This window comes from Panthera onca, chromosome D4 (genome assembly GCF_046562875.1).
Source record: "Panthera onca isolate mPanOnc1 chromosome D4, mPanOnc1 haplotype 2, whole genome shotgun sequence".
In the NCBI taxonomy this organism is placed as follows: Eukaryota; Metazoa; Chordata; class Mammalia; order Carnivora; family Felidae; genus Panthera; species Panthera onca.
Window position 1 is genome coordinate 60438885 of NC_138351.1, and position 10443 is coordinate 60449327.

The window sequence follows — 10443 nt, forward strand, 5'->3', positions numbered from 1 at the left end:
GAAAGGATTGAAGTTATTTTTTTTTCCTAGAGATCAAAACTAGAACTTCATAATGATGTAAGCTCAATACATAAGTCAAAATAATCATAAATATATATGTACCTAATATATGAAGCAGAGACTGATGGAATTAAAAGAAATAGATCCACAATCGTCACAGATTTTAACATGTTTCTCAGAAATTGATAGAAAAACTGCATTGAAGGTATTTTTAAAAATTCTTTCATCCTTTTCTGTGTTTTCCAAGCTTTTCTACGTTGTGCCTATATTCTTTTTGTCCTAGGGCAAAAAACAAACAAACAAAAAAAGATGCATTTTTAAAATGCACCCAAATAAAATCTTAAAGGTACAGGGAAGAAGAGCGGCGAAGGTGGAAGACAAGGGAGGCACAGAAGAGGTTAAGCAGAGGCTCGAGGATGAGGACCTAACTAGGTGCACCTTGCGGGAGAATATGCAAAATGTAATCGGAGTGATCACTGTGATTTGGGAAAGGCCTACCCCATTCTGGGTCTTTGTTTCCGCTTTTATTTTATTTTTTTTTTTATTTTTGGGACAGAGAGAGACAGAGCATGAACGGGGGAGGGGCAGAGAGAGAGGGAGACACAGAATCGGAAACAGGCTCCAGGCTCCGAGCCATCAGCCCAGAGCCTGACGCGGGGCTCGAACTCACGGACCGCGAGATCGTGACCTGGCTGAAGTCGGACACTTAACCGACTGCGCCACCCAGGCGCCCCTGTTTCCGCTTTTAAAGGAGCCTTTAGGACCGCAGTATTGAGCCGCTAAGCGACGAGGGCGTTCTTGCTTGCCGTGAGACTCGGGGGTGGGGAAGGCGGTGACTGGGTTACCCGGGAAGTGGGGAGCGCTGCCCTCCCCTATCCCCGGCCTTTCCAGCCCCGACCCGCCCCCGCCTAGAGGGAGGAGCGGCCTTGGCCCCGGGCCGCAGATAGGCGCTCCCTGGGACGCAGGCGGAGCCTCGCGGCTTGGGGTAGAGGCTGAGCCGCTGCGCAGAAGGGGGACCGGCGTTGGGCTGGCGGCGGGAGGCTGGGCTAGACCTGGAAGAGCTTGAAGCTGCACCTGGACCCGGGCCTGCCGCAGGTAATTAGCGCCCTTCTCCCTCGATCCCGAGGGCAGGCTGCAGCTTCCAAGCTTGTGCCTGCACCCGGGGCACGGAGTGATTCCTGTTGGGGCCCGGAGGACTTAGATCCCAGCAAACCTTGCCCGCCTTAGCTAGAAATCATAGCTCACGCCCATCCAGCGCACTCCAGCCTAGAGCCCCTGACCGGAGCCAAGAGGCTGTGACACGCGCCCTCCTGCCCGCAGAAGGTGAAGTTGGTGCCACGTGCTGGGTGATCCAGAAGGGCGGCCGGCCCTTGGCACAGTGGGCACTAATACCAGGAACTGTAAGAAATTGCCCACAGTCGGAGGAAACACAAAGCTGAGACTATGGGAATCCTGGCTGAGACTCCTACTCTTACTTGCTGTGTGCCCTTGGTGAGTCCCTTAGCCTCTCTGATCCCCAGCCGTCTTCCAGAACGGGGGTCATCATCTGCCCAGATCACCCCGGGGATTGCTGGGAGTCTCAGTGACTTACTGCTAAGAAAATGACCTGCAAACTGTAAAGTGTGCTGTGCTGTGAGCAGTGATCTTACTATATGCAAGTGGAAGCTCTAAGCACAGACCCTATTTATTTAAGCCCCTAGAGGAGGAACAGCCTTGGCTTAGCATGAAAGACTTGCCAGCCTTGGCCTATGACTATCTCTCTCACCTGGTAAGCCCCTCCACTCCCCCACCCCTGGGTTGTTACCCCTCCCCTGGGATCCCTCCCTCCTCAGACCCAGGTCTGTTGGACCCAAAGTTTCTTGTGTCTCAACACAGCACAGAGCTCTGAACAGGTTGGAACCTGAGTGTATCCCTTATAGATCTGCTGGCTCAACCACCCTCCAAGGGAGGGCCCTGATTTATATGAAGCTGGGGGACCTGGCTGGGGCTTTGCTTTCCAGGATTCCCAGTGGCAGAGGGTGAGCCATACAGGGATGGGGAGTGGGGGTGGAGAAGGCAGGTGCAATTCCTTTTGGCTGCTGGGTGGGTCAAGACTCAAGTGAAACAGAGAAGGTGAAGGGATTGATGTCCTGGCTAAAGAGTAACTGTTTCAATGAATCTGTAAGTTTTATACCCCATTTAAATTTCATTGAATAAATTTTATATACTGTCTTAATTTTATAGTTGGTTTAAAAAGTGGTTTTTTTACATTTATTTATTTATTTTGAGAAAGAGAGAGAGAGAGTGAGAGCAAGCAGGAAGAGGGGAGGGGCAGAGAGGGAATCCCAAGCAGGCTCAGTGCTGTCAGTGCAGAGCCCCATGAGGGGCTCACGAACTGTGAGATCATGGCCTGAACCGAAATCAAGAGTCAATGCTTAACCGACCGAGCCACCCAAGTGCCCCTTTAGTTGTTTTAATAAAGTCTGCCCTGTTTTCAGAGTTGTAGGCAAGAATAAACAGGCCCTTCTTCCCAGCTGCTACCAGACTTGCTGCACTCCTGGGAAATTGAGACCTTTGCCCTGGGTCCGGCTGGGCCAGTGTCTGAGGCCAGCTCTGATATGCTGGGGTGGAGGCTTACCATGCTTTTTATGTGCACAGCTCTGTTCAGTGTAGCCCCGTGAGGCTTTTCACATAAGAGGAAACTGAGGCACAGAGGTAAAGTGAAGCAAGCCCCTGTTTCAGAGGTAACTCTGTCTGTCAGTCCCTTGGTTTCTACCCATTATTAGGTCAAATCATGAACAGTCTTTGTGGAAATTTTGATATATATCACTGAATAACTAGCTGTTGGGCAGCTGCTCTGTAGCAGGCATTCTTCGAGGTATCAGGGACACAACAAAGCAGGGGAAAAAAATGTCGGCCCTCTCGGAGCTGATGTTTTATTCGGGAGAGGCAGACAATAAACATGTGAGTATGTAAATATACTATTTGGTGTGTCAGATGGGGAGAAATAAGGCACGGGGTAGGGGACAGAGTGCTGGAGGTGAGAAAAGTTGCACTTTTGTGAATTTTACAAAGGGCAGTCAGGGGAGGCCTTGCTGAGCACGTGACATTTGACCCAAGACCCAGAAGAGGTGAGGGAGTAAGCTGGGGGAAAGATGGGACATGAAGGAGATGGGCCAGAGTTCTTTAGGGCCTTTGTACCCCTTACAATCCATGTTTTTAGAAGTGACACTCCTTTATGCTAGCATCTTGGAGCATCTTAGCTGGTGGGCCTTTGGGGGACCACTTTGTCCCCTGTCACCCGTTCACTCTGGTTCCTCCTGTCCCCCTCCAGAGTCGTGAGCATGCTGCGCTTCCTGGTGCCTGTGCCCCGACTGCTCTGCCTCTATGGCAGGACTGCCCCGTACTCTTCGGCAGCTGCCCTCCCCAGCCCCATCCTGAATCCAGACATCCGCTACAACCAGCTGTTCATCAACAATGAGTGGCAAGATGCAGCCAGCAAGAAGACCTTCCCAACAGTGAACCCCACCACAGGAGAGGTCATTGGCCACGTGGCTGAAGGGGACCGGGCTGATGTGGATCGGGCTGTGAAAGCAGCCCGTGAGGCCTTCCGCCTGGGGTCTCCGTGGCGCCGGATGGATGCTTCAGAGCGGGGTCGGCTGCTGAACCGCCTGGCTGACCTTGTGGAGCGGGATCGTGTCTACCTGGCCTCACTGGAGACCTTGGACAATGGGAAGCCTTTCCAGGAGTCTTATGTCTTGGACCTGGATGAGGTCATCAAAGTATACCGGTACTTTGCCGGCTGGGCCGACAAGTGGCACGGCAAGACCATCCCTATGGATGGCGAGCATTTCTGCTTCACCCGGCACGAGCCTGTTGGTGTCTGTGGCCAGATAATCCCATGGAACTTCCCCTTGGTCATGCAGGGCTGGAAGCTCGCCCCAGCGCTTGCCACAGGCAACACTGTGGTCATGAAGGTGGCAGAGCAGACCCCCCTTTCTGCCCTGTACTTGGCCTCCCTCATTAAAGAGGCGGGCTTTCCCCCTGGGGTGGTGAACATCATCACTGGCTATGGCCCGACGGCAGGAGCGGCCATCGCCCAGCACATGGATATTGACAAAGTTGCCTTCACTGGCTCCACTGAGGTGGGCCACCTGATCCAGAAGGCGGCTGGTGATTCCAACCTGAAGAGAGTCACCCTGGAGCTGGGCGGGAAGAGCCCCAGCATCGTGTTGGCCGACGCTGACCTGGGCCATGCTGTGGAGCAGTGCCACGAAGCCCTATTCTTCAACATGGGCCAGTGCTGCTGTGCAGGCTCCCGGACCTTCGTCGAAGAATCCATCTACGATGAGTTTCTCGAGAGAACCGTGGAGAAGGCTAAGCAGAGAAGAGTCGGGAACCCCTTTGAGCTGGACACTCAGCAGGGGCCCCAGGTGGACAAGGAGCAATTCGAACGAATCCTGAGCTATATCCGGCTTGGCCAGAAGGAGGGGGCAAAACTTCTCTGCGGTGGGGAGCGTTTGGGGGAGCGTGGTTTCTTCATCAAGCCCACGGTCTTTGGTGGTGTGCAGGATGACATGAGGATCGCCAGAGAGGAGATCTTTGGGCCTGTGCAGCCCCTGTTTAAATTCAAGAAGATGGAGGAGGTGATCGAGAGGGCCAACAATACCAGATATGGCTTGGCTGCCGCCGTGTTCACTCGAGACCTGGACAAGGCCATGTACTTCACACAGGCACTCCAGGCTGGCACAGTGTGGGTAAACACCTACAACATTGTCACCTGCCACACGCCATTTGGAGGGTTTAAGGAATCTGGCAATGGGAGGGAGCTGGGGGAGGATGGGCTAAAGGCCTACACCGAGGTGAAGACAGTTACCATCAAGATTCCTCAGAAGAACTCATAAGAATGGCCACCACAGAGACCCTCCTCCAGTCCAGGAATTCCATAATCACCTAGACCAGCGGTTGCCAAATCATTTTTTAGCCCCAGCCCCCACTGTATTTGTCCCAAATGAACTCTTTGAGGGAAGCTTACCAAATAAAGCAATTGAAATGAGAGCTGCTCTAGTTAAAGCAGGGTTGGGGACTGGGCTCAAAGTTCTACCCACCTGCCCTTTGGTCCCAGCCCCCTTGGTGGCCCTGAGTTACTTCCATGAAATCTTGGGAGTCTAGAAAATACATTGAAAACCACCTGGACAGTGGCTTTCAGTTCTTCCTTCTGATCCAAGAACTTCCCAGTGGATTAACCTGATGGCTTAGACATAGGATGGGAAGGCGTTAGGAGTTTCGAACTAGGTGGATGCCAAATCTTGGCCCCATTTTTCAGTGACTTAACCTAAAAATTAAGGATGCTTTCCCTTTTTAAATTACCAGTTATCAGGCTGTTTCGCTTGCTTACCCTACATTTTGTTACTGATTTTCCTTCATTTGAGGGAAGGAGTGGGCAAAGAATGCATTTATATAACCATTCCTTTAAAGTAAACAACCCAAGTGTCCATCAGTTAGTGAGTGAGTGGATAAGTGAAATGTTTCCATGGAATATTCCTTGCACTACTCAGCCATAAAAGGAATGAAGTACTGACACATTCTACATGGATGGACCTTGAAAACATTAGGCTGACTGGAAGAAGCCAGACATACAAGGCCACATGTTGTATGATTCCATTTATAGGAGATGTCCAGAATAGGCAAATCCAGAGACCCAAAGTACATCCGTGGTTGCCGGGTATTGGGGGAGGAGAGAAGGGGGAGTAACTGCCAGTGGGTATAGGATTTCTTTTTGGGAAGTTTTGAAGGGTTCTGAAGTTGGATAGTAGAGTTGTACAGCTTTGTGAACATACTAAAAAGTGCTGAGTTACACAGCGATTCACATAAAAGGGTGAATTTTATGATATGTGAATTAATTTCAATTAAAAATTAAATAAAAAATACTCATAATTCCATTTGCAAATGAACTTTGGGTCAATATTCTGTTACAACTGAAAATTTTAGAGTCGTGGGGATGGAAGGGACCCAGGTGGGCATCCAGTCAACCCCCAGCCAGGTACAAAAGTCCCCTCCCCAATATTTCTAGTTGCATTTTTGTTTTCTCTTGGCTGAGTGACAAAGTGCAACTTGAAGGCCCATAGAGAAAAGCCCTGCCTCCTGCCTAGAGCAAGTTCATTTAGGTTCCCATTTCAGGGCTTCCACATTGTCACCCAGCCTCTACCCAAACACACTGCCCCTCCAGCAAAGCCCAGCATCAGGGCCATTCTGACATACTAGGGGTTTCCAGACTTTCACACCTCAGAGTTCAATGTATTTATTGTTAGTCTTCTGACCTCATTCCTCATCTGAAGGGAGAAATTCCAAGTCAGCCAGACCACGGTACAGAAACAATGCTGATCCTCTCTCTCCTCGTCTTCCATCTTTCTAGACCTCACGAGTCCCCATACTTCCCGGTCCACTCAGTCTTGGAAATGCACAGCGTTGGTTGTCATCTCTAATGTCCTGTTATCTCACCGAGGCATCGAGGTGATTTTGTCACGTGTCTTCGGGAGTGGGCCAGAAACTGCTTCCTGAGGCCCAAACAGACCCCTCTTCTTCCCTTCCTAGGGCCTACTTTCTGCACCATTTGTCTAAGGCTGGGGTGACCCTGACTACCCTTGCAATGCACACCTTTTACCTATTTCTCGTGGAGGCCATTGGTGGGGGGAGGTGGGAGGGAGCGGGTGGCTGGGTGGGTGGGGGTCTCTAATGACTAACAAGTAGCATCCTAATGTTTTCAGCCTGGTTCCTCATTTGTTCTCTACTTCTAAACCAAGAGGGACTGTCAGAAGGTGTCCCAGTGTGGGTGGGACTGCGAAAAGACAATCTAATAGGTCTCACTTCCGATCCCTGAAATTCTGAGACTGAGGAGTCAGGTCAGATTCCTAGTCAGCCGAGCCACCAAGGCCCCTCTGTCCTCTGTCATTGCTCTGGTTGTGGGAGGTGTGAGCAGGAGCCTGACCTGGACAGCGTTAAGGGCAGGATTTCACTTGGTCCTAGATGTTGCAATTCTGGGCCACCACTCATTCAACAAATTTGCACCAAGCACCTCCTCTGTGGAGCATGATCTCTGCCAGTTGTCTTCACACGCCAGCAAAGCCTCACAATCTCGTAAAGTAGGCAGTGGGCTGACCCCTTTTAGATGAGGAAGTGGGAACTGAGAGGTTTAGCCTGCAGCTCATTTGGACTTATTTTCTCAGGCATACACTAGGAGCCAGAAAGGGGGCCAGTGTCTAACCATACCTTGAAACCTCAAGAGCCCATAGCACTGCTGTTGAACAAGATCAAACACCCTCCTTCTCTGCTGGATCCACCAAGGCTACCCTTGATCAGATCCCGGATCCCAGATCCCAGGCCTTTTAAAGAAGTATAGTTTGGGTTGACTCTATTCTGGGTGTGAGGCTGACCTCTGGTGGTCACCTTGTTAGTTAATTTGCTTGGATCATTCATTCATTGGGGGGGAAAAAACAGGCTCAGGTGCCAGTTCTAGGCAGGTTGTGGGGAAAGAGAGTTGAATGAGGCAGTCCTGACCCTGCAGGAGCTCACAGTGTGGCAGGGAAACTATTCCCAAATGAGATGAAAGTTCTGTGGTAAGTAGAAGCACAGAGGCCATGAGGTCACGGAAAGAAAGAAAGAACATTAGGCCGACACAATATTTATAAGGCACCTATAGTAACATATATGGACTCATGGAATGCTTCTAACCACCCACAAGGTACTTATTATTAGCATTCCACTTGCTAAATAAATGTGGAGGCCCAGAGGTGTTCAGCTATTAAGTGGAGCCAGGATTCAAACTCAGGTGTCCTGACTCTACTGCACCCCACTCGGCCCAAGGGAGAGGCCCAAGGGAGGGGCAGGGGATCGTTGGGTGAAAAGGAGGTAACCAGGCAGACACAGGAAGCATGTTTCTGGGAGAAGGGCCTGGGGTTTGTGAGACATTATGGAGGGTGTGAGGAATGGTGTGTGGAAAGGACAAGCCTGGGAAGAAAGGCCTGAGAGGAGGCAGGGGCTGGATTACGAAGGGCTGTAGGCCCGACAAGGAAGTTCACATGCTGTCCAGCAGTGGGAAGCCATGAGGGCTTCCCAAGGAAAGTGATAGGATCATATTGTAGTTTCTAAAGCTGGTTATGCTTCGGTGGGAGGATGGGTTGGGGGGTCGGCCTTGAGCTGATGCCACTGCCAAAGTGATGCTGACCTGAGCCAGGTGTGAGGACGGGTGGCAGATCCTGGCAGCCCACAGGTGGGCTTCCAGGTGTGGTGACAGATTGCTGCAAAAGGAGAGTGAAGTTACGGTGACCCATTCTCCCGGCTGGGGACCAAGTGGCAGTAGTGCTAGCATTATGAAAGGGAACCTAGCTGGAGGGGCAGATTTGGGGACAAGGTGCTGAGTTCATTTGTTTGCTCGTTTATTCAACACATTGTATTCAGTGCTGACCATGTGCTAGGAACTATTATTCCAGGTGCTGGGGACACAGTAGGGAGCTAAATACCAGCCCTGGACCTTCTCCCTGATGGGGGAGGCTGACCACAAGTAAAATAAGTGAAACAGTCTGTCAGATGGATAAGAGAAAAGTCTAGCTGGGAAGGAGAATAGGGAACGTGGGTACGGTGGGGTTGGAATTATAGTTTTCAATAAGGGGCTCAGAGATGGTTTCACTGAAGAGATGACAAAGGACTACAAGAGTTATGGAAATGGCAGGTGCAAAGGCCCTGAGGCTGGATGGAGCACATCTTGGGGGCTCAGAGAACACAAAGGCTGGAAGCAAGGAGCCAGAGTGGAGCAAGCAAAGGCTAGAGATGGAGATAGAGAAGTAGAGGGTCTTGGGGTAAGGGTAATTAGAGCCTTGAAGGTCACTGTGCCAATTGGGGCCTTTACTCTGCATGATGAAGGAGCCATCAGAGGTTTTTGAACAGACCAGGGACATGATCTGACATGTTTTAAAAGGATCACGGGAGCTGCCATGTTGACAACAGATTGCTGGGAGAAGAAGGATACCTTGATCCTGATAATGCTAACATCGGTGAGTGAAGAATGAGAATTCCATAAAGGGCACTAAGGAGAAGCAGCTGAGAACCATGAGGAAAAGACCTGAGAGGCAGGAGTCAAGAAGCCAAGGAAGGAGCGAGTTTGCAAAGGGAGGGAGCCCTCGGCAGAGTCAAGTGCTTCCAAGAGGTCAGGTAAGAGGACAGAGAAGTGTGCCCTGGCTGAAGCCTCAGGGTTCCCTCGAGACTTGGTAAGAGCAGTTTGTGCAGAAGGGTAGGGGTCGAAGCCAGACTACTGTAGATTGGGAGCACCACTTAATCCCCTCAAACCCCTGGGATCTATACATTAATCCTAGAATTGGAGGACCTTGGGAGGAAAGCAAGGAGGCACATTATGAGGGCCTTGGAGAGGCCCCGGACTCCCCACTCACTTAGGTAGAGGGGTGGACCGTCCAAGGCCATGGAGCTCCGTGGTGCCAGAGCATGGCCTGAAGTACAGATTCCTGGCCCCAGCCACATACTCTTCCCACGTGTCCCAGCCTAACTTTAGTACCACAATAAACGCCCAAGTTTGAGGGGGTCAACGCAACAACCATTTATTTCTTACTTAATCTTGGTTAAGCAATTAACCAGTGGTTAACGAGTGGTTAATGAATAACGATGGTTAATTTTTTGTAATAATCTAATGCAGGTGTCTAGTTAATTGGCACTTATCTCCCACATGGAGATTCAGAGGCACAGATTCCTTCCATCTTGTGGCTCCACTGTCAGCAATGGTTCTTAACCATTTATGTTATGTATTCTTCTGAAAAGCCAATGAAAGCTACTAGAAAAAACTGAGCCCATGCCCATCCACATAAAATTCTGAACACTTTTGGGGCGCCTGGGTGGCTCAGTCAGTTGAGCGCCTAACTTCGACTCAGGTCACAATCTCCCGATTCATGAGTTTGAGCCCCACGTCAAGCTTTGTGCTGACACGCCAAGCTTGCTTTGGATTCTCTGTCTCCTTCTCTCTCTGCTTCTCCCGTACTCACGCTCTCGCTCTCTCTCTCTCTCTCTGTCCTTCCCTCTCTCTCAAAAATAAATAAACATTAAAAAAATTGTTTTTAAACTTCTGCACACTTTCACGGGGCTCACAGACCCATGAATCCATCTACAGAATCCCTAGGGGTCCACAGACCCAAGTGAAAACCCCCGCATGGGGACTCAAAGACCTCCGTGTCAGCTGGTAGATGGGGACAAAAGTGTGGAGAGGTCCCACCTACTTCTTTAAAGCCCTGGACTCGGCATGGAACACATCGCTTCCATTCAGTCCACTGGCCCAAATGACCTGACCCAACTAAGGTGCCGGAGGAGGCTGGGAAATGTAGTTACAAGGACATTTTGACACTGGGGAGAGGTCCCCAGTTTTCAGCAGATAGCTCATCCCAGCTCTAACACACATGACACCTC

At 50.6% G+C, this 10443-nt stretch overlaps 1 protein-coding gene across 3 annotated transcripts; it reads left to right on the plus strand.

The window, feature by feature from the left end:
* Window positions 1-963: 963 nt before the first annotated feature.
* On the plus strand, window positions 964-5916 carry ALDH1B1 (aldehyde dehydrogenase 1 family member B1). Of its 3 annotated transcripts, none has more exons than XM_060609269.3 (2): window positions 964-1095; window positions 3314-5916. In XM_060609269.3, the coding sequence occupies exon 2, from the start codon at window positions 3324-3326 to the stop codon at window positions 4881-4883; it is 1560 nt and encodes a 519-aa protein (XP_060465252.1). In that variant the 5' UTR covers window positions 964-1095; window positions 3314-3323; the 3' UTR covers window positions 4884-5916. The 3 variants fall into 3 exon arrangements, with proteins under 3 accessions (XP_060465252.1, XP_060465253.1, XP_060465255.1); XM_060609270.3 differs by lacking the exon at window positions 964-1095 and adding an exon at window positions 1125-1491; XM_060609272.3 differs by lacking the exon at window positions 964-1095 and adding an exon at window positions 2670-2694.
* Window positions 5917-10443: the final 4527 nt, after the last annotated feature.